We start from the raw sequence: 24,642 nt of genomic DNA on the forward strand, positions 1-24,642 counted from the left end.
CCATAACACCATGAGTTCCATTTCATCGAGAAAAATGAAGCAAACAGATGAGAACTTTGACAAGCTCCCACCAGCATACCCATCCCTCCCTGCATCTGTCCTATATACTCCATCTCCTTCCTGTTAGGTTGGATGACTTGTCCGTGTTCCTAGTAAGGCCATTTCCTCCACCTGTACTCTAAATATGCCATCCCTTTACTAAATGAATAATCTGTTTAATAAGAATCAGCACAAATCTGTTTCCTATAAGGTGGAGGTTAAAGATGTCCCAAAAGGCCAACTTCTCCAAACTGCTGTACCACTCCATCATCTCTAACACCAACTACTCCCCCCTCCGCTCAGTTACTCTTCCTGCTAACTTTGGGCTCAGTATTCACTGCAATGTCTCACAGAACTCATGAACTGTACTTACAGGTAAGGGGTTTATTAGGGGAAGTAACAGGTTACAACTTAGGGTCAGGATCAACTTGGAAATAACTAGATACAACTCAGAAGACAATATACAGTTCTTCAATCAAGACAGCTTACAACTAAAACAGCTCTCAGCTCCTTCTCAATTGTGCCTGTAGGCAGGCCCTGCCATCTCGTTCAGCCACTTCTCGGGTCACTTCTCACTGCTGCTTCTCACTGCCACCTCAAGGCTGTTTCTTGCCATCTTCAGTGTTACAGCTGCTTCTTCTCTCTCTCTCCTTCTGTCTCTCACTAAAAACCTCTGTTGGCTAACCTGCTTATATAGCAAGCTGTTTATCAATTTCAAGGCATGCCCTCCTCAAAAGACCATGAAAACTAACCAATTACCTCAGTAGACCACAAGTCACCTAGTTTGCATACATAGTAACTGACCGATCCCTGCAAAGGTTTTACACACCTTATTTGCATAGTAGACTGACCAATCCCTGCAAGGTGGGTAAAGTAAACCAATCACAGGGCAGGCTGTGGGCCAGCCAATTATTTTGGCAGAATTATAAACCCAAGGCCAGAAAGGCCATATATAGGAGAAACCCATTGCCCTGCACCTCATACCAGCTCAAGGGAATGGCTTCAACAATGTCTCCTCTGTCTCTGCCTCGCATCCTAAATTTTCCCTCTCTTTTGGATCTTTTGCCAAAGAGATCTTCCCCTGTGCTTTTTTTTTTTCCTCTCTAATTTTAAAAAACAAAATCAAAAAACTTCTCTTGACCCTACCTTCCCCTCCAGATACTGCCCCTTTTCTCTTTTTTTTCTTTTATAAGAAAACTTCTTAGAAGATTAGTCAGATTCACTGTCTCCAATTTCCCTCCTTTCAAATTCTCTGATAAGTAAATTGTGGTATATTTACACAATGGACTACCACAGAACAATGAAAATTTTGCACACAACAAAATAAGCCAGACACAGAAGAAAATATGCCAAAGGAACTCCACGTATATAAAGTTCAAAGACAGGCTAAACGATACTATATTGTGTAACTACGCAAAGTTAAGGGATAGACCTATATAAAAATAAGGAACTGATCACCAAAAAAATCAGGATCATTGTTACAGAAGAGGGCCGGAATAGGAAAGGACACTCGGGGGCTCTGGAGCACTGGCAGCAATGTTGTCATAAGGAGCCCTGGTGGTGCAGTGGTTAAAAGCTTGACAGCTAATCATAAGGTTGGCGGTTTGAATCCACCAGCAGCTCCTTGGAAACCCTATGGGGCAGTTCTACCCTGTTTTATAGGGTCACTACGAGTCAGAATTGACTCGATGGCAACGGATTTCTTTTTTGGGGGGCTGCCATAAGGAGCTCTGGTAGTGCAGTGGTTAAAGAGCTTGGCTGCTAACCAAAATGTCAGCAGTTACAACCTACCAGCCACTCTGCTGGAGAAAGATGTGGCAGTCCACTTCCGTAAAGATTTACAGCCTTGGAAACCTGTTGGGCAGTTCTACTCTGTCTTCTAGGGTTGCAATAAGTCAGAATCGACTGGACGGCAATGAGTTCTGGCTGCAGTGTGTAGAACGGAGACGAGAATGACAAGAATGAAAGCAGGGGGACCACTAGGAGGCTGGTGAAGTGGTCTACGGGGAGAAAATGGGGGCCTGGACTGAGGTAATGGGAGCAGAGATGGAGGAAGTGCACAGAGATGAGATGACATTGGGGGCAGGCAAGATAAAGAGAGACAGAAAATGATGATGCCTAGGTTGTTGGCTTCAATAGTTGGAAAGATGAAGGTTCCATTTCCTCAGATATGAAGAACAGGGGGATATTGGCTGAGGGGCAGGGGAAATAAACAGTTGCAATGTAGACTTAAGTTTGAGGTGCCTTTGAGACACCCAAATAGAGAGGTCAGGTGGGCAGCTGAAGTTCAGAGGAGAGGTCTGAGCTGGTGATATAAACTGGGAGGTCTTCAGGGTACTCATGGTGTCAAAGCCTAGAGACTGAGTTCATGCTGTGTGTCCTCTCCCCAGACACACCCACAGCAGCCTGGACCTGGCCGGACACCTGACTTAAGCCTGAATGATCAGATTTTCCCTTCCATAATTTGGCTGTTTTGGGTGTGGGCTTAGTTAGCTAGCTAGTTATTGTCGAGTTGGCTCTGACCCATGGCGACCTTATGTACAACAGAAAGAAATGCTGCCCAGTCCTGCAGCATCCTCACAATCACCAATATGTTCTACTCCATCATTGTGGCTATTGTGCCACTCCGTCACACCAAGGTTTACCCTCACCCTCATTGGCCCTCTACTTCACCAAACACAATGTCCTCTCATAGCAATTGATACTTCCTTACAATGTGTCCAAAGCAAGCAAGTCAAACAACATTCTGTTGTTACCCATAATTTTCAGAAGTAGATCACCAACTCTTGCTTCCTAGTCCATCCTAGTCTGGAAGTGCCATTGAAACTTGTCCTGTGGGGGACTCTGTTGATATTTGAAATACTGGTGGCATAGCTTGCAGCATCACAGCAAAATGCAAGCCACCACAGTCTGACAGACTGACAGATGAGTGGTCATGATGTGGGCTAGGGGAGGGGAAGTGACCTTCAGGAATCATATAAGTCTGCTCAGGAGCTGGGGGAAGCCATGATCCATCTGAGGGCTGAGGAGCAGAGGAAGCCGGGCTACAGGAGGGGAGTGAGTACCAACAGCAGGGGGACACAAGAGACCCCAGCTTAGGGTCTCCAGCCTCTCCTGGTGCCAGCAGCATCCTTACCTTGCCCTTGGGTGTTTGGAGATACCATTCCAGGCCAGGACTAGCTCTCCAAGTATTAACCTGGTCATTCTCTGTGTTTTCTGCCCCTTCTTTTCCCTCACTCAATTCCTGAAGGTCTTTTTCCCCTCAGCCAGTCCACATAATTATGGATGTTTATGCATAAACTTCGATATCCTAGGCATCAGCAAGCTGAAATGGACTGGTATCGGTCATTTTGAATCAGACAATTGTATAGTCTACTATGCCAGGAATGACAACTTGAAGAGGCATGGCATTGCACTGATCATCAAAAAGAACATTTCAAGATCTATCCTGAAGTACAACACTGTCAGTGATAGGATAATACCTATATGCTTATAAGGAAGACCAGTTAATACGACTATTATTCAAATTTATGCACCAACCACTAAGGCCAAAGATGAAGAAATTGAAGATTTTTACCAACCTTCACGGTCTGAAATTGATCAAACATGCCATCAGGATGCACTGATAATCACTGGTGATTGGAATGGGAAAGTTGGAAACAAATAACAAGGAACAGTAGTTGGAAAATATGGCCTTGGAAAGAGAAATGATGCCAGAGATGGCATGATAGAATTTTGCAAGACCAACAACTTCTTCACTGCAAATACCTTTTTTCAGCAACATAAATGGCAACTATGCACATGGACCTCGCCAGATAGAATACACAGGAATCAAATAGACTGTATCTGAGGAAACAGATGATGGAAAAGCTCAGTATCATCAGTCAGAACAAGGTCAGGGGCCAACTGCGGATCAGACCATCAATTACTCATATGCAAGTTCAAGTTGAAACTGAAGAAAATTAGAACAAGTCCACAAGAGCCAAAATATGACTGTGAATATGTCCCACCTGAATGTAGAGACCATCTCAAGAATAGACTTGACTCGCTGGACACTAATGACTGAAGACCAGACTAGCTGTGGAATGACATCAAGGACATCATATATGAAGAAAGGAAGAGGTCATTAAAAAGACAGGAGAGAAAGTAAAGACCTAAACGGATGTCAGAAGAGACTCTAAAACTTGCTCTCCAACATCAAGTAGCTAAAGCAAAGGAAAAAATGACAAAGTAAAAAAGCTGAATGGAAGATTTTTCAAAGGTGGGCTTGAGAAGACAAAGTACTATGATGACATGTGCAAAGACCTGGAGACAGAAAACCAAAAAGGAAGAACACGCTCTGCATTTCTGAAGCTAAAAGAACTGAAGAAAAAAAGTCAAGCCTCTAGTTGTAATACTGAAAGATTCTATGGGGGAAATATTGAATGACGCAGGAAGCATCAAAAGAAGATGGAAGGAATACACAGAATCACTATACCAAAAAGAACTGGTCGACGTTCAACGATTTCAGGAGATAACATGTGATCAGGAACTGATGGTACTGAAGGAAGAAGCCCAAGCTGCACTGAAGGCATTGGTGAAAAAACAAGGAATCGACAGAACACCAACTGAGATGTTTCAACAAACGGATGCAGCACTGGAAGTGCTCACTAGCCTTTGCCAAGAAATTTGGAAGACAGCTACCTGGCCAACCAACTCAAAGAGATCCGTATTTATGCCTATTCCCAAAAAAGGTGATCCCATCAAATGCGGAAATTATCGAACAATATTATTAATATCACACCCAAGTAAAATTTTGCCGAAGATCATTCAAAAGCGGCTATAGCAGCGTATCAACAGGGAACTGTCAGAAATTCAAGCCACACTTAGAAGAGGATGTGGAACCAAGGATATCATTGCTGATGTCAGATGCATCCTGGCTGAAAGTAGAGAAAGCCAGAAAGATGTTTACTTGTGTTTCGTTGACTATGCTAAGGCATTCGACTACGTGGATCATAACAAATTATGGATACCATTGGGGAGAATGGGAATTCCGGAACACTTAATCGTGCTCATGAGGAATCTGTACATGGATCAAGAGGGAGTCAGTCATTCGAACAGAACAAGGGGATACTGCATGGTTTAAAGTCAGGAAAGGTGTGTGTCAGGTTTGTAACCTTTCACCATACTTATTCCAATCTGTACACTGAGCAAACGCTTCAAGAAGCTGGACTATACGAAGGAGAACGAGGCATCAGGATTGGAGGAAGACTCATGAGCAACCTGCATTATGCAAATGACACAACCTTGCTTGCTGAAAGTGAAGAGGACTTGAAGCATTTATTGATGAAGATCAAGGACCCCAGCCTTTAGTATGGATTACATCTCAACATAAAGAAAACAAAAATCCTCACAACTGGACCAATAAGTAACATCATGATAAACGGAGAAAAGACTGAGGTTGTCAAGGATTTCATTTTACTTGGATCCAAAATCAACACCCATGGAAGCAACAGTCAAGAAATCAAACTACACATTGCATTGGGCAAATCGGCTGCAAAAGACCTCTTTAAAGAATTGAAAAGCAAATATGTCACCTTGAGGACTAACTCGCGCCTGACCCAAGCCATGATGTTTTCAATTGCTTCATATGCACTCGAAAGCTGGACAATGAATAAAAAAGACCGAAGAGGAATTGACACTTTTGAATTGTGATGTTGGCGAAGAGTATTGAATATACCATGGTCTGCCAAATCACGAACAAATCTGTCTTGGAAGAAGTACAACCAGAATGCTCCTTAAAAGCAAGGATGGCAAGACTAAGTCTCACACAGTTTGGACCTGTTATCAGGAGGGATCAGTCCCTGGAGAAAGACATCATGCTTGGCAAAGTAGAGGGTCAGCGAAAAAGAGGAAGACCCTCAACGAGATGGATTGACACAGTGGCTGCAAGAATGGGCTCAAACACGGCAACAATTGTGAGGATGGCACAGGACCAAACAGTGCTTTGTTCTGTTGTGCATAGGGTCGCTATGAGTTGGAACTGACTTGATGGCACCTAACAACAGTCCACATCAAAGCATATTCAAAGAATCAAACACAGTCTAGCTGTTTCTACTAAAATCTAGAGAAAACCCAATAACCCATCAACTTGGATAAATAAAATTGTAGTGCGTAAATATAATAGAATAAATTCAGTAACGAAAATGAACAAACTACTGCTACAGGCAACAGCATGGCTAAATTTCATCAAAGTAATGTTGAGCCGGAAACATAGACACACCAGACTTCATACTATAATTCCAGTAATTTAAAAACAGGTAAAGATATGGAGATAGAGGTCAGGGCAGAAGTTGGCTTTTTTTTTAGTGAGAGTAATTAAAGGAGGTTTCTCGCCTGCCAATATGGTTCTATTTCTTCATGTGAGTGATGATTGCATAGATGTGTTCACTTTAGGAAAGTTTGCCAAGTTGTACACTTTGAGGTACTTCAGGAAGGTTGTTTTAAGAATAATCGCAATAAAGTCATGTGTTTTTTAAAAAAGCAGTCTAGAATACACCAAGAGTGTGACTCAGGTTCCGACTTACAGTGACCCTGTAGGACAGAACTGCCCCATAGGGCTTCCAATGCTCTAAATCTTCACTGAAGCAGATTGCCACATCTTTCTCCCACGGAGTGTCTCTTGGGTTCAAACAGCTGACCTTCCGGTTAGCAGCTGAGTGCTTAATCACCACACGACCAGCACTGCATAAAAGTTCTGGTCTCCCCAAAATGGCTGTACCATTCTGCATTCCCACCAGCAGTACATAAGAGTTCCAATTTCCCCGAAGCCTCTCCAGTTATTTTCTGTTTTATTGATTCCTGCCAGCAATGCTGGGGTGAGATGGTATCTCATTGTGGTTTTGATTTGCATTTCTCTGATATCTAGAGATCTTGAGCATTTCCTCATGTGTCTGTTGGCCGCTTGAACGTCTTCTTTGGTGAAGTATTTGTTCATACCCTTTGCCCATTTTTTACTCGGATCGTTTGTCTTTTTGTTGTGGAGGTGTTGGATTTTCTTGCAGGTTTTAGAGGTTAGGACTTTGGTGAAGTCTTTTGATGAGCGTAAGTGTTTAATTTTCAGAAGATCCCAGTTATCTAGCTTATCCTCTGGAGCTTGTGTGCTATTGGTTGTGATTTGTATCCTGTTAATGCTGTGTATTAGGACCTCTAGTGTTGATCCTATTTTTTCTTCTATGAACTTCTTAGTTTTTGGCTTTATATTTAGGTCTTTGATCCATTTTGAGTTACTTTTTGTATATAGTGTGAGATATGGGTCCTGTTTCATTTTTTTGCAGAGGGACATCCAGTTTTGCCAGCACCATTTTTTTTTAAAAAAAAGACTGTCTTTTCCCCATTTGACGGACTTTGGGCCCTTGTCAAAGCTCAGGTGACCATAGGTGGATGGATTTACATCTGGGTTCTTAATTCTGTTCTGTTGGTCAGTGTATCTGTCATTGTACTAGTACCAGGCTGTTTTGACTACTGTAGCTGTATAATAGGTTCTGAGGTCAGGTAGTGCAAGCCCTCCTATTTTATTCTTCTTCGGTACTGCTTTACTTATCCAGGGCCTCTTCCCTTTCCATATATAAAGTTAATGATAAATTTTTCCATCTCTTTAAAGAATGTTCTTAGTATTCGGATTGGTATTGCATTGTATTTGTAAATTCCTTTGGGTGGAATTGTTATTTTCACAATGTTGAGTCTACCTATCCATGAGCATGGTATGTTTTTCCATTTATGTAGATTTCTTTTGGTGTTTTTCAGTACTGTTTTGTAGTTTTCTTTGTGTAGGTCTTTTACATCCCTGGTTAGATCTATTTCCAAATATTTTATTTAAAAAGGCTATTATAAATGGTATTCTTTTCCTGACTTCCTTTTCATTTTCTCATTATTGGTGTATAGGAATCCAACTGATTTTTGTATGTTGATCTTGTATCCTGCTACTCTGCTGAATCTTTCTGTTAGTTCCAGTAGTTTTCTGGTGGAGTCTTTTGAATTTTCTTAGTATCATATCATCCACAAATAGAGACAGTTTTACCTTTTCATTACCAGTTTGGATGCCCTTTATTTCTGTTTCTTGCCTTATCGCTCTAGCTAAGACTTCCAACACAATGTTAAATAGAAGCGGTGATAAAGGGCATCCTTGTCTTGTTCCTGTTCTCAAGGGGAATGTTTTCAGCCTCTCTCCATTGAGAACGATGTTGGCCTTTGGTTTCGCATAGATGCCCTTTATTATGTTGAGAAATTTCCCTTCTGTAACAATTTTGTTGAAAGTTTTTATCAGGAATGGGTGTTGGACTTTGTCAAATGCCTTTTCTGCGTCAGTTGAGATGGTCATGTGATTCTTTTCTTTCCTTTTATTTCTGTGGTGGATTACTTTGATTGATTTTCTTTAATGTTGAACCATCCTTGCATACCTGGTATGAATCCTGCTTGGTCATGGTGTATTATTTTTTTGTTACGATGCTGAATTCTATTGGCTAGAATTTTGTTGAGAATTTTTGCATCTGTAGTCATGAGACATATCAGCCTGTAATGTTCTTTTTTGTGGTGTCTTTACCCGGTTTTGGTTATTGGGGTTATGCTGGCTTCATAGAATGAATTTGGAAGTATTGCTTCCTTTTCTATGTTCTGAAATAGTTTGAGTAGTACTGGTGTAAGCTCTTCACTGAATGTTTGGTAGAATTCGCCAGTGAAGCCATCTGGGCCAGGGCTTTTATTGGTTGGGAGTTTTTTTTAAATTACCTTTTGAATCTCTTATTACGGGTCTGTTTAGATTTTCATTTTGTGTTAGTTTGGGTAGGTAGTGTGTCTCTAGAAATTCTTCCATTCCCTCTAGGTTTTCAAATATGTTGGAGTATAGTTTTTCATAGTACTCTGTTGTGATCCTTTTTATTTCAGTTGGGTCTGTACTAATGTCCCCCATTTCATTTCTTATTTGGGTTATTTGCATACTCTCCTGTTTTTCTTTTGTCTGTTTGGCCAGTGGTTTGTCAATTTTGTTGATCCTTTCAAAGAACCAACTTTTGGTTTTGTTGATCCTTTCTATTGCTTTTCTAGTCTCTATTTCATTTATTTCTGCTCTGATCTTTATTATTTCCTTTCTTCTGGTGGCTGTGGGCTTCTTTTGCTGTTCTCTTTCTATTTGTTCAAGTCGTGTAACTAATGTTTTGATTTTGTCCCTTTCTTCTTTTTTGATGTGTGCATCTATTGCTGTAAATTGACCTCTGAGGACTGCCTTCAGTGTGTCCCAAAGGTTTTGGTATGATGTGTTTTCATTCTCATTTGATTCTAGGAACTTTTTTATTCCATCTTTGATTTCTTCCATTACCCAGTTGTTTTTAAGCAGGGTGTTATTCAGTTTCCACGTAATTGATTTTTTTTCCCTTACTCTTCCTGTTGCTAATTTCTACTTTGATGACACTGTGGTCAGAGAAGATACTTTGTATTATCTCAGTGTTTTGGATTTTGTTGATGGTTGCTCTGTGGCCTAAGATGTGGTCTATTCTGGAGAACATTCCATGCTCATTGCAAAAGAATGTGTACTTTGCAGCTGTTGGGTGGAGTGTTCTATATACGTCTATGAGGTCAAGTTGGCTGATTGTGCTCTTTAGCTGTTCTGTATCTTTGCTGAGTTTCTTTCTAGATGTTCTGTCCTTTACTGAGAGTGGTGTGCTGAAGTCTCCCACTATTATCGTGGGGCTGTCAACTTCTGTTTTTAGTGCTGTTAGAGTTTTTTTTTTAGAGTTTGTTTTATGTATTTTGGAGCCTTGTCATTGGGCGTGTAGATGTTTATCATGGTTAAGTTTTCATGATGGGTTGTCCCTTTAATTGTTATATAGTGCCCTTCTTTGTCTTTTCTGGTGGATTTTGTTTTAAAATCTATCTTATCTGAGATTAGTATTGCCATTTCTGCTCTTTTTTTGGTGGTTATTTGCTTGATATATTTTTTCCATCCTTTGATTTTTAATAAATTTACATCTTTGTTTCTAAGGTGTGTCTCTTGTAGACAGCATATTGATGGATCCTGTTTTTTTTAATCCATTCTGTCACTCTGCATCTCTTTATGGGTGTATTTAGGCCATTTATATTCATTGTAATTATTGATAGGTGTGAGTTTATTGCTGTCATTTGGTAGTGATATTTTTTGTGGTACCAACATTTTCTTTGTTCCTCTTGCTCTCCTATGCTGAGTTGCTTTTGTTTGTGAATTTCTTTCTCATTCCTTATGTTTTTGTAGATTTTGTTTTTATTGAGACTTTATGTTTTTCTTCTTTATTTTGATGAGTAGGTTTGTTAACTTTCTTTGTGGTTACCTTGAAATTTACCCTTATCTTCCTAGGTTTGAACCAGCCTATTATTACTTGGTATCATTTTGCCTTCTTCTCCATTAGAAAGTTCTATACCCATGCTGTTTATTCCCTCTTTTATTGCTCTGATGTTGTTGTCAATTACAGATTAACCTCTCTGGCTCCCTGTTGCAGTTGTTTTGGTTTCGGACAGTCCTTAAGAGTTCATTTCCTACATTGGTATCTGGCTGGTACAATCGTGCCTCCTAGATTCAGACTGTGGTCTGATGGTGTTTGTTCTCAGACTGAAGGACTCCCTTTAAAAATTCCTGTAAGTTTGGTTTGGTTTTTACATATTCCCTTAATTTCTGTTTATCTGGAAATATCCTAATTTCACCATCAAATTTGAACAAAATTTTGCAGGATATATTATTCTTGGCTGGCAATTTTTTCTTCCAAGGTTTTATATATGTCATCCTGTTGCCTTCTTTCCTGCGTGGTTTCTGCCGAATAATCAGAGCTTGGTCTTATTTTTTCTCCTTTGTATGTGACTTTTTGTTTTTCTCAAGCTGCTCACAGGATTTTTTGTCTTTGGTTTTAGCGAGTGTGATTATGATATGCCTTGGTGTTTTTCTTTTGGGCTGTATCCTATATATGGGGTTCATTGAGCACAATCATTTACACCACCCAGGGACTCCATCTGGGGCTTTGACACAAGATTTTCTTTAGAAAAAGAATTCTATGGCATAACACACACCTTAAAAAAAAACTACAAACTGTCCGTTTTATGGATGAAGAAACTGAGGCGCTGAGTATGAAAGTGAGTTGTCCATGATGCCACAACAAGAGATTACATGCTGTTTGTTGATTCTTGTGCCTGTGCTTTTTCCAGAACAAGTTGGTGCCACTCCTCTACCCAGCCCTGCTGCCAGCCTGGAGTCATAACGAAGGTTCAAAGCCTCTCAGGAGGGACAAAGACAGGTTAAGGGTGTGGATGGATGGGGGCTTGGGGGCCTGGGTAGCTTCATCAAGGGTTCAGGGCCTCAGGGACTTATCTCTGAAAGCAGCTAACAGTCAGATGACATGAAAAACACCAAACAGGTATGGGAATATGAAATCCCCTTGGGTCTTCAGTGTCAGTTCATGGTAGTATTACGTTCTGTTCGCTGTAAATTAAAAGAATACAGCAATACACGTTATTTGCCTCGCCATGTACATATATATTTGAAAGTACTGAATGCCCCCTGCTGCTGGAAGATAAGCATGCACAAAGAGGCTCACAAGGTCATTCATCAGATTTGTTCAGCAGTCCGGTCCCTGGAGCAGACTACTTTGGCTGTGCTACAGGTTTGGAGTGGAGGCAAGCATCCCAGACTGGTCCTCACACACCTTTTCAGCCCTTATTTTCTAGGGCTTAGCTCCTGTCATAGCATCAGGGCCGGAGCAGAGGGAGAGGAAGCACAGATTGTCTCACTCAGGGCAAGGTTGCAGCCTCTTTCAGTTGGTTATGCTGTTTCTTTGGCTAATTCAGCTTGGCCTCTATTACTTCTGGGTGGCTAACTCTCTTAGGGGGCATATATGAGAATTCTTGGGGCGTTTTGGGGGTGGAGCAACTGCCTACTGCCAAATTTTCTGACAGGGGAAATTTGGCTCTGCCTCAACTTTTTTCGCCCTCACCCTTTCAGTGGTTAAGAGCACTTTCTCTGGAGTAACACTGACCCATAGTTGAATCCCAAAAGTACTACTTATCCCCGTGTGACCATGGGCTAATAACTAAACCTCCCTGCATCTCAGTATCTTTATCTGTAAAATGGGGGTATGTGTTAGTGAGAGTTCATTAGGTAAAGCTACGAAAGAAACAATCCCAAATCTCTGTGTGTTCTAATAGCAAAGGTTTATTTTTTTGCTCATGTGACATGTTAGATTTGGGCTGATGCAGGCTAACCAGGGCTCTGTTCCACATCTCTTCTTCCTTCCAAAACCCAGGCTCAAGGAGCAGCCCCATCTGGGATAGGCCATTCTCTTGACAGACGAAAAAGACCAAAGATCTGGTGGAAAAACAAGATGGCTCTTTATGCTTCTGCTCAGATATGGGAAAAGGCTCTTCTGCTCATATTCCATTGGCCAAAGCAAGTCACATGATCAAGCCTGACATAGGTGAGGGTGGAAAGGATACTCCTACTGGAGGTATTGTGGTTGCATGGCAACAGGTAGGGATGTATAATCAACAGAAAGAGGAAGTTAATAGTCAGGAATAACAATACCATCTACCACAGGATAATAAAAATATCTTCCTTAGGGTTATTGTGAGAATTAAATGAGGTGAAGCATGACTAATGCTTAACACAGTATCCTACACTCAATAAGGGCTCAATAAATGTTAGTTGCTATTATTACATCCTGGTACTGCTGAGTGGTTAAGAGCTATGGATGCTAACCAAAATGTCAGCAGTTTGAACCCACCAGCCACTCCTTGGAAACACTATGGGACAGTTCTACTCTGTCCTATGGGGTCAGTATGAGTCAGAATCAACTCAGTGGCAACAGGCTTCTTTTTTTTTTTTTTTTGGTTTGATACTGCTGAGAGTTTTTGTCTTCACTAGACTGGGCTAAACCTCACTTGAGAGAAAAAAACGGGATTGTGATTTCTCCCCATATTTAACCAGCCTAATTTGAAGACAAAGCTTTGGAATAATGCAGACTCCTCATGGGGCAGATGATCAAAGACAAGTTACTTAACCTCTTCGAGCTTCTTGAGTCGTCCACCTGAAACGGAGATCATTGGGTCTATGTTGTAGGCTTGTCACTAAGGCCAACTTATTCCAACATAGTAAGCGCTAAGTATTTATTGCGTTATTGAATATGGAATTTAGACTAATTACAAATATTCGGTGATCTGTCTGCAAGATGTGACTATAGCACACTGGCCTTTTCCAGCCTTGGGGTCTCAGCTCAAGTGTCACCTCCTCTGAGACCTTCCCTGACCACTGGATTTAAAATACCTCACCCACCTCCACTCACTTTTCCCTCATTCTTATAGTCTGGTTGCAGTTGATTCTGTCTCACTGTGGCCCCATGTGTTGTGCAGAATAGAACGGTTCTTCATAGGGTTTTTAAGACTGTGACATTTTGGAAGCAGATCGCCAGGCCTTTTGAGACACCTCTGGGTGAGTTCAAGCTTCCAACCTACTGGTTAGTGTTTTGGTTAGTAGTCCAGCGCTTAGCCTTTTGTGCCACCCAGGGATATTGGTTTATTTGTTTACTGTCTCTGACACCAGAAAGTTGCCCCTTGTCGTCTAGTTGATTCCAACTCCTAGCGACCCACTAGGACAGAGTAGAACTGTCCCATAAGGTTTCCAAGGCTGTAATCTTTGCGGAAGCAGATTGCCAGATCTTTCTCCAGCAGAGTGGCTGGTGGGCTTCCCCCGCCAACCTTTCCGTTATCTGCCAAGCACTGACCACTGAGCCACCAGGACTCTTTTTAACTCCAGGAAATCAGGGACCTTGTATCCTGTATTCCCACCCCCACTGTAGGCCTCAGAGCCCTGGTAGTGCAGTGGTTAAGCGTTGGGCTGCTAACCAAAAGATCGGCAGCTCCAATCCACCAGTTACTCTTCAGAAACCCTATGAGGCAGTTCTACTCCATCCTATAGGGTCGCTACGAGTCAGAATCGACTCCACGGCCATGGGTTTGGGTTGTGTTTTTTTGCCATGAGCCCCAGCATGCTACTCTGTAAAACGTAAAAAGGGGACTGAAGGCAAGCCCACTCAGCTGGGCGTCACGCCCCGCCCCACTCAGGGCCTGAGGTGTTTTCCACGCCTCGCTCCGCCTCTGTCGCTCACGTGGGTCGCAGTGGAGGCCACGCCCCTCAAAGGGCGGAGCCTCCACTGTTGTGCCGGCCGCGTGCTGGCCGTCATCTGAGCAGGCGAGCCACGTCACACGCATCCAGGCCCTGCCCCCTGCCTTGTCCAGCCGCAGGCGGAAGAGGCGTGGCCAAGAGCGAGGCCCCCGCAGCTGCCGGCGCCGCCGCCTGAGCCGCCTGCAGGTGACTGCTCTCCTCCCCGCCGCTCAGGCAGCACGGAAGCCATTCTGTTTTGGGGTCCTCGCCGCCCTTCCACGTCTCCCGGAAGAGGTGGCAGGGCCGCGGCTGGTCCCAGAGGGGATTCGCTCAGTCTGGGCCCGCTCCGGGCCGGATGCTGACGGGGGCGGCTCAGGAGGGCGTCGAGGCCTCTGTACCGCCGCTCCGGAGTCCCCAGGTGAGGCGGCGGCAAGGGCCCAGCGGACATGACAGGTCCGCTTGTGGGCGTTAACGGCCTCAGGTGCCGGGGGGCGTCGTCTCCGTCGGAGTCCCCCCGCCTGCTTCCGGACCGCCTTCGTCTTCACCCACCTGGGGGCTAGGGAAGGGGACGGGCAGCCCCGCTGCGCTTCAGCACGCCGTTCCCTACTCGCCCCCCGCTTTTCCCCTCCTGAGACTCGAATGAGGAGGGTGGGGGGCGGAGTGTGGCACCTGGCCCGCTGACTGACTCCCTGGGACCCCCTGATTGGGCCTGACTCTCGACCCCCAGCCTCCCTCTGTGCTGACACCTGGCTTTCTAAGTCGGCCCTGCCACCGCCGTCTGCACACTCATCCCCATCCCGCGCGTACCCCCTGTGCACCCTCTCTTCCTTAGCCTTTCTCCACCTCCGTGTGGGCCATTGCCGGAGGCAGTGTCAGAGGAAATCCTTGAGGGCTTTGTACCTCCCAAGTCGGCTCGAGTTGTCTTCGTGTTTGTCAGTGGGGCAAGTGCATTCCTTAATTACTTAGTAGTTGTTTAGTTCGGTAATCAGCGTTTAGGCGCAGGCTTTTGTTTTAAAGCCCTATTAACTTCATGGGAGGCAAGATATAAGGAATTATTAAGTGTATTTTGATTGCTTTATTAGGAAAGATAATTCGCTCCCAGTTACTACCATTGCTTACTTAGGAATAATACATTTCTGTGGAGTTTTGCAGATACAAAGCATTTCACCTCCATTTTCGTTCGAAATACACAAGCAGGCAACATTCCCGTTTTGTAACGGGTTTCCCAAAACCAAACTAAACCAGTTGCTGTTAACCCAACTCATGGTGACCCCATGTGTGTCAGACTAAAACTGTGCTCCATAGGGTTTTCAGTGGCTTTTGGAAGTACGATTGCCAGGCCCTTCTTCCAAGGCACCTCTGGGTGGACTCGAACCACCAGCCTTTTGGTTCGCAGCCAAACACATTAACCATTTGCATCACCGTGTAATTTCTATGACAGATTTAGAGAATGAGTTTCTTGAGGTTACTCAGTTTCTCAGAGGCTAGTTGTGGGAGGTAGGGGTTAAAATTTGGTTTCAGGAGCTTGGCTAACTTAGATTTGAGTATCAACACTAATCCCTAAACTCTTGGCCCCTAAACCTTTTCCTATTTGTAAAAAAATGATATTGCTGCTTACCATATAGGTGTTTGTGAAAACTACTTGTGATAAAGGTAGTGTTTACACATGCCTCCTGGGCCTACTACATGCCAGGAATTCACTGATTAGCAAAACAGGGCCTTTAACCACTCTTCCTCCCTGTCCCCAATAGGGAGAGAGAGATCGGTATCGAGAAATAATAAAATACTACATAATAGTCTTGGTGGCGCAACACTCAGCTGCTAATCTAAAGGTTGGTTGTTCAAACCCGCCCAGCAGCTCCACGGGAGAAAGGCCTGGTGATCTGCTCCCGTAAAGATTACAGCCTAGAAAGTCCTGTGGGGCAGTTCTACTCTGTCACATGAGGTTGCTGTGAGTCAAAAATTGGCTCTAGGGCACCTAACAACAACTGCATAAAACGTGAAGAAGCTGTGAGAGAATAGAGAATGGTAGGACTTAATTTAGATCATAAAGGCCCTTGGAGCAGATAACATTCAAGTGAAGAGCAAGGAGTTAACCATGGAAGAGCGTCCCAGGTAAAAGGAACAATGTGTACATTTGACAAATGGTTGTTGACTTTTTTTACAGTGCATTTTTTTCTATTTCTGGAAAACGGATTACTTCGATTTATTGTAACACAGGAGAAGTACCCAGAGATACATAATTGAGTGAATGTCTGTGCAGTCATTTTTTTTTAATTCCAGACTTAGCTTAATGTACATGTAATAGGTGCTGAGTATTTAAATTACGGAAAATTCACTTTAGAAAAGCTACGTTTGTGCATAGTTCAGTTACACGTAGTATTGCTGCAGTTTAAGATAATTTTTGTATTAACCAGAGGGAGAAGTCTTTTCAGGTTTTATCACCTTAGAACAGACTTCAGAGAATTGTTTTTATTTGGTTGTACTGGAATTCTGCTGTATTGATTATTTGGTATTTGGATGCTTTTGCTTCATTAAGATTTGCCATTTGTTGCAATAGTAATAAAAATAGTGGTCATTACAGTGACCTCAACCTGTTGCCATCTAGTCGATCATGACTCATAGCGACCCTATAGGACAGAGTAGAACTGCCCCGTGGGGTTTTCAAGGCTGTCAGTCTCTATGGCGGCAGACTGCCACGTCTGCTTCTCCTGAGGGTGGGCTGGTGGGTTCAAACCGTTGACCTTTGAGTTAGGAGCCAAGTGTTCTAACCACTACACCAGCAGAGCTCCTTTAATGATGATAATCCCAACACAAAAATAACAGCTGCTAAAATGAGTGCTCACTGTGTGCCAAGCATTTTGCAAAGTACTTCTTGTATGTTATTTCATCTCAAAAACAACTCTGCCAGGTTAGTACATTTATTTTTTGCATTTTCTAGATAAAGTTTCTCAACTTGACTTAAGTAGTTTGCTCTGGGTTACATAGCTGGTAAGAGATGGGGTTAGGATTTGAACCCGGGACTTTTGACTCTGCAGCTGGTTCTTAACTGCTGTACCCTGCTGTTAGGCCACACTGACTATTTTACGTCCTTTTTACAGGTTCACCAATAGGATTATTCTGCCACCAACATGTCTTGGTTTGCTGATCTTGCTGGGAAAGCAGAAGATCTTTTAAACCGGGTTGATCAAGGAGCTGCAACAGCTCTTAGTAGAAAAGAAAACACTAGCAACGTCACATACAACAAAAATAACGACTATCCTGAACTTCGTCAGCAGAATGCAGAGTTGACTTATCAGACTGGATCTAGAGCTCCTTACATTTCTTCCGCAGCTGATAACATTAGAAATCCAAAGGCCACCATCTTAGCTGGCACCGCAAATGTGAAAGCAGGCTCTAGGACACCAGCAGAGCCCTCTCATCCTGTTGAAAATGCATCCCTTCCCAGGCCTTCCTCCCAGTTTGTTCGAAGAAAAAAGTCAGAACCTGATGATGAACTACTATTTGATTTTCTTAATAGTTCACAGAAGGAGCCTTCCGGGAAGGTGGAAATCAAAAAAGAAAGGGCCAAGACACCTGCCTTTCAGACTTCTCGGACAGCCAGTGTCAGTTCTACAAACACCAACGTGACCACCATCAAAACCGTTGAAGAAAATTCTTCTGGGAGCCAAAGCCATGGTAGTCAATCCGTTCTCTGTTTCATTTAGAGTTAAGCAAATCGGATGTATCATCATGGCCCAAAAGCTTTCTGGTAGTGTTTCTCATCCACTGTTTCAGGACCCGTCCTCACTGGTGTAAGGGCAGGCTCTCTGCAGACGTGTGGTGCGAACGAGGGAGACAGCACTGAGTACCGCTAATCAATGTATAGTTACATAGGGACCTTAGGGTGTTGTCTGTCGGGAACTTTACCCAGCCCAGCTTCTAAAAAATGGTATCAGAATTGATTCTCTAAGATATTTTGTTTAAGATCCAAAAAAGGAGCTTTTGAAATCTGGAAGGAAACATGATCATATAATTTGGGATTTGGGACTATCTTAATTCATTTCTTTTTCCTTTGGGACGTAAAAGTGACAGGAAGCTGTATTTCACATATATTCTGGGTTTTGTGTGTGTGCGTGCGTTTTGGTCCCCCCAGCGGTAAAGCTGAGAGATTAAGCAACTTCAGATCCAGTTTTGTAAATTAAAATTAAAAATTGATCTGAGTTGAAGGCGTTGACCTAGCAAAGTAAGAGCTTAGAGCTGTGGTTTTCTTCGCTGTGAATCACCCCTACAAGTGCGTCTTCTCACATGCAGAAATGAGGTGAACACTATAATGTGACTGATCCAAGCACCTAAAAAGCATTTTAAAGTAGTACCAAAATAGATTTTTTGCAAGAATTCTTTATAAAGTTGATAATTAATGGATTAAGTTTTGTAGCTTCTTTCACTGTCTTGGCTTGTTAATAAATAAAATATGTCTTGTATCTTCAAGATAAAAAAAAACGGTCTTTCAAGATCCAAATGCAAACCAAACACGTTGCTGTTGAGTCGATTCCAACTCAGTGATCCTATAGGACAGAGTAGAACTGCCCCATAGGGTTTCCAAGGCTGTCAGTTACAGAAGCGGACTTCACACCTTCCAAAGTGCCGGTGCGGCTGGTGGATTCCAACTACTGACCTTTTGGTTAGAACTGAATGCTTAACCACTGCACCACCAAGGCTCCTCTTTCAAGATTGGAGCATGCGGTAGCAGTTGGTTAATATGTATGCACAGTCCTAGATTTCTTCTCAGTTATGTTTTAATTGATTATACAAACATTTATTGAGAATCTACTTGGTACTGTGATACAAAAGTGAATGAGAGAGTCTAGTGGTGAGACAGACATGTAAACAGATGAATTACGTAGGGTCCTAAATGCAGTCATTAACGTATGGTCAGATGCCATGGAAGCGTAGAGGAGGAAGGAACTGATTGCCTAAGGTGTTCAGGAAAAGATTCACAGAGGTGTTTGCCAGGTGAAAAAGGAGGGCTGGAGAGAACATCTCTCTGAATGAGAGAACAGACTCTAAAGGTAGAGTAGAAAAACGGTTGTAAGAAAGTTCTGAGGCTGTGAGTGAGTATGAAAGGAATAGTGATGAAGAAAATGAGGCCAGCAAGGAGAGCTGGGGCCTGTTTATGAAGGTTGTATACAGCTGTTTACTTGTTTAAATCCATTGTTTTTTCTTAAGGAGTGGTCCTGGAACAGCCTAAATTGGAACCACTTTTGTGATTAATGAAAAAAATGAATTACTGGGTACAGCCCCAGGCTCCTGAATCAGATTTCCTGGGGACAGAGCCAGGGCATCTGAGTTTTTTCATTCCCCAGGTTCTTGTTAGGCTAATTAAACCTGAAAGTGACTACCACAGGCAGTGAGGTGCTTATAGAGGTCTTTTAAGGCAAGAGTTGACATGAATTATTTTTCTAAGGAAAACAACTTGCATTTCATTGGGAAGCATGGACCAGAGGGAACCTGGTGGCAGGGAAATGAGCTAGAACCAGTGAAAATACATGGGAGTTAAAAAAATTAAATTTTGTTTCTCTACAGCAGTGGGTTTGTTGTTTTTTTTTTTTTTTTGGTTTTTAGGGCAGTTTTATGTGGAGTGTGGTGGCACAGTGATTAAGAGCTCAGCTGCCAACCAAAAGGTCAGCAGTTTGAATCCACCAGCAGCTCCTTGGAGACCTTATGGGGTAGTTTTATTCTGTTCTATAGGGTCGATACGAGTCAGTATCGACTCGAGGGCAACAGGGTTTTTTTGTTTTGTTTTGGTTTGGTTTTTATACAGTTGCTGTGAGTCAGAATTGACCCGACGGCAACAAGGGGAGGGTTTCTCATCCTTGGTGCCTTTGACGTTTTGGGCTGGATATTTTTTACTGGGTTTTTAATCCTTGTTATAGGAGGCTTTCCTTTGCATTATTATATGGTCTTTAGCATCGTTCTTGGCTTATAATCCATTAGATGCCAGTAGCACCCCCAGTTGTGACAAACAGAAATGTCTACACACATTGCCAAATGTCCCTTGGCAATAAAATTGCCCTGGGTTGATAATCGCTGCTGTAGAGAATATACCTACAAACCAAAATGGTTTTCTGAAGAACTTGTACGAGCTTATGGTCTCAACCACCTGTGGGTAAGAATTCCTTTTGATCCCTCATTCTTACCAACATTTGATATTTTCAGTAAGTAGGTGAAATGGTTTGTCATTGTGATTTTTAAAAAAAAAATTTTCATTTTCCTCATTACTAATGAGGTTGAGCATCTTTTCATATCTTTGCCTGTTTAGGTTTCATCTGGGAAACCTGCTCACATCTTTTTTATTAATTTTCCATTGAATCATTTGTCTTTATTGATCCATAGGAATTCATTATGTATTTAGATGCTAATTCTTTCTTCTCTAGTGTGTACCCTGTTTTTGTTTTCTGGTCCTTATGATACATCAATGAACAGGAGTTCATGTAGATGAATTTGTCAGTCTTTGCCTGTATGGTTTGTGTTTTAGAAAATCTTTCCCTACTTTGAGATCATAGATATTTTCCTATATTATTTTCTGAAGGTTTTATAGTTTTGCCTTTCGTATTAAGATGTTTACCTGAAATTAGATTTTATGTGTGGGGTGAGGTAGACAGTCCTATTTTTTTCACACAGAAATCAGTAACCTCAGCATCATTTATTGGAAATACTGTCCTTTCCCCACCAAATTCAGCACCGCCTCTGTCATGTGTCAAGTATTCGTCTATATGTAGGTCTGTTTCTGGGCATTGATGCTGTTTCATGGCCTTATTTGCCTATCCTTGGGCCAGTGTGGAAACCCTGGTGGCATAGTGGTTAAGTGCTATGGCTGCTAACCAAAGGGTCCGCAGTTCGAATCCGCCAGGTGCTCCTTGGAAACTCTACAGGGCAGTTCTACTCTGTCCTATAGGGTCACTATGAGCAGGAATCGACGGCACTGGGTTTTTGGGGTTTTGGGCCAGTGCCACTCTGTCTTGCTATCTGATAGGGCAACATCTCCCACTTCGTTGTCTTTCTTCAAGAATGTGTTGGCTGTTCTTGGACTTTGCACTTTCGTATGCATTTTAGAATTTGTCAGGTTTCACAAAAATTCTGTTGGTCTTTTTGTTGGGAGTCCATTGGTTCTATATAGATCAGTTTGGTGAGAATCAGCAGCTTTACAGGATTGGTTTTTCTAATCTGTGAAGTGGTATAGTTTCAACTTAATTTTTAGTTGTCTTTCATTAAGATTCTGTTGTTTGCTACATTAAAATCTTGCCGTCTTTTTTGTTAAATTTATTCTTAGGTAATTTGTATTTTTTGAAGCTATTAGAAGTGATATCCTTTTAAATTTTTGCTGTTTATTGCTGGTATTTTGTCTTGTGTGTATGTGTATGACAATTTAGATAACACTTCTTAGTCTATTTTTCTATGTATTTATTTAGATTGTCAAGAACACAATCATACCATCTGTGGATAGTGACAGTTCGGTTTCTTCTGAATCCTTTTATTGTTTTTTCAGATCCTTTTCTTGTCCTAACTGCATTGCTTAGGACCCGAAAGTAATTTTGTGTCTTGTTCCTTGTCTTAAAGGGACTTCTTTGACCTTAAACTATGACGTTTGCATTAGGTTTTTCATAGGTACTTGGTGGCGTAGTGGTTAAGTGCTGCAGCTGCTAACCAAAAGGCTGGCAGTTCAAATCCTCTCAGCGTTCTTTGGAAACTCTATGGGGCAGTTCTGCTCTGTCCTGTAGGGTCACTATGAGTCAGAATCAACTCGACGCAATGGGTTAGGTTTTTTTGGGTTGAGGAAGTTACCACATATATCTAGTTTTAGTTTTATCATGTTGAATTTTTAACTGTGCTTTTTTTTTTTGGTGACTGTTGAGGTGATTTTTCTTCATTGATATATGAATGTGGTGTATCAAATCAATTGATTTTTTTCATGTAAAACCAAACTTTCAGTTTATTAATATTCTGTTTAGGCTTTTTGCATTTATTCCATAAGTGAGACTGATATGTAATATTGTTAAATTTTAGTATTACTGTCATGTCACCTTTATAATACTGTTGGGACTTGTCCCCTATTTTTTTATTCTTTTAATTAGTTGCTTTAAGATTGAGATTATTCGTTTCCTGAATGTTTGCTAGAATTTGCTGGTAAGGGCCCTGGGATATTCTTAGTCGAGGATTTTAACTATTGATTCAGTTGGCTTTCCGTTTCTTCTTGAATCCATTTTGGGTGAGTTATAACAGTATTTTTTTCTAGGAATTTATCTTACATACATTTGGGGGAATTATATTTCTTTTAGTGTTGTAGAAAAAAGTGAAGGTGTCACAGCTCTGTAACTTTTAACACAATCAGACATTATTCATTGATACCAGCCCTGTAGAAACCAAAGCTTGATCACCCACACTGCCTCGAGAATGTCAGTATCTGGCATATGTTGGCCCTGGCACTGTGCGAAATGCCTGTTTTTAAAAACAACTTTAATGAAGCATAACCGATGTACCGTAAACTACACATATTTAAAGTATACAGTTTGATGGGTTTCAGCATCTCTAGTGTGTGCCTTTTCTACTTTGTTAATTTCTGGTCTTTGTTGTTAATTTCTGTTCTTTTGCTTTCTTTGGATTTATTTCCTTGTTTTTATAACTTTTTAAGGTGGATTCATAACTCATTAATTTTCTTTCGTCTTCTGAAGTTTGAATTTATAAGACTATAAATTTCCTTCTAAATACAGCCTTAGTATATCCCACAAGTTTGGATATGTACTTTATTTTCTTTTAAAACCTTTATTATAGAAATTTTAAATATACCAAAAAAATACAGCCTGATGAGCTCCAGTGTTACCTCTTACTCAGCTATACGAGTCAACAGCTTATGGCCATTCTTGTTTCCCCTGTGCCTTCCTGTTTCCTATCCCTTTCTTTACCTTCACCCTCCACAGAGTTATTTTCAAGTAGATCACAGATATCCTGTCATTTCATCCATAAGTACTTCACTTTGTTACTCTAAAAGATAAAATCTTTAAAAGCAAACATAGTATCATCATCACCTAAAAAATACATTTCTCTGATATCAAGTCAGTGTTAAGATTTCCCTATTTCAAACAAGGTTCACACATTGCATTCAGTTGAGATAGCACTTAAGATTATTTTAATCTATAGGGTAGGCCAGCTTCTCTGTTTTTCTTGTACATTTACTTGTTGAATAAGCAGATACGTGTTTTTTAAAGTTATGGTTAAGTCCTGAATACTTTGTGATTTATTTGTGATTTGTTTGTTAATTATGCTTTTGAATCTTCTTTTTTCTTACTTTTTGCTTGCTTGATCTAAAGCTTTTTGCAATCAATTAAAAGAGAAAAAAGCTTTATAAGGAATATTTAAAGCCTATATCAAGTAAATAGAATAGTAAGATGAACGCTCTGTATTCATCATTTAGCTTCAATATTAATCAACACTTCCATTCCTCATTCTACTAGATTTTTTTTTATACTTATTTTTTTCTTTTGGGTAAAGTTTATGTATATGTTGAAATGCAAAATCTTCGTTATACAGACATGACTATACACATAGCCTATGTAATGTAACCGACACCTCTGTTATGATCTAAGACATCTCCATCACTCCAGATAATTCCTCTTGTCCTTTCCCAGTTAATCTCCCAACCCCATTCCTGCAAGTAGCCGCTGTATTGATTTTTTTTTTTACCTTAGATTAATTTTTCACTTTTCTGAAACTTCATATAAGTGAAATCATACAGTATGTACCCTTCTGTGCCTGGCTTCATTTGTTCTGCATAATGGTAGTGAGATTCACCCATATTATTGTGTATATCAGCAGTTCTTTTTTATTGTTGTGTAATGTTCCGTTGGATGGCTATACTACAATTCTCTTTTATGAACATTGGGTTGTTACTAGTTTGGGGCTATTGTGAATAAAGCTGTTATTAACATTCTTGGACTACTGTTTTTATGAACAGATGTTTTTGTTTCTCTTGGATAAATCGTAGTGGAATTACTAGGTGCATATTTAACTTCATAAGAAATTGTGAAGTTAAACATATTCATGCCATTTTATAGTCCCACCAACAGTGTATGGGCGTTCCAGTTGCTCCAAGTACTTGCTAACATTTGGTATTGTCTTTTTAATTTTAGCTATTTTAGCAGGTGTGTATTGGTTCTCATTGTGGTTTTAATTTGCATTTCCCTGATCAGTAAAGATGTTGAAAACTTTTTCATATGCTTATTGATCATTTGTTTATCTTCCCTTGTAAAGTTTTTTACCCATACAGTTATTATTTTAGTTATTTTTATTACTTAGAAATAGCATATATTTAATTTTTTAAAGGAAAAAGTCTGTATTTGTATCACATTTAGTAACAAATTAAAAACAAGATGAGTCTGAATTAATGGATCTTTTTCTTTGGTTAAGGCATTTTAGAT

The 24,642-nt window shown here is 41.2% G+C and overlaps 1 protein-coding gene across 3 annotated transcripts in view; it reads left to right on the forward strand.

Moving 5' to 3' along the window:
- Positions 1–12,481: 12,481 nt before the first annotated feature.
- The window catches only part of GOLGA5 (golgin A5), a 40,058-nt gene continuing 27,897 nt past the window's right edge, over positions 12,482–24,642 (forward strand). For 2 of the 3 annotated variants that reach the window (XM_023546518.2, XM_003408836.4), the window contains exons 1-2: positions 14,456–14,606; positions 17,290–17,866. In XM_023546518.2, the coding sequence (XP_023402286.1) occupies positions 17,320–17,866 (547 nt within the window). In that variant the 5' untranslated portion in view covers positions 14,456–14,606; positions 17,290–17,319. Of the gene's footprint in view, positions 12,507–14,455; positions 14,607–17,289; positions 17,867–24,642 lie in introns of those variants that run through there. The other variant, XM_023546517.2, reaches the window with a different exon arrangement.

The sequence above is a fragment of the Loxodonta africana genome, chromosome 10 (genome assembly GCF_030014295.1).
Source record: "Loxodonta africana isolate mLoxAfr1 chromosome 10, mLoxAfr1.hap2, whole genome shotgun sequence".
NCBI lineage: Eukaryota > Metazoa > Chordata > Mammalia > Proboscidea > Elephantidae > Loxodonta > Loxodonta africana.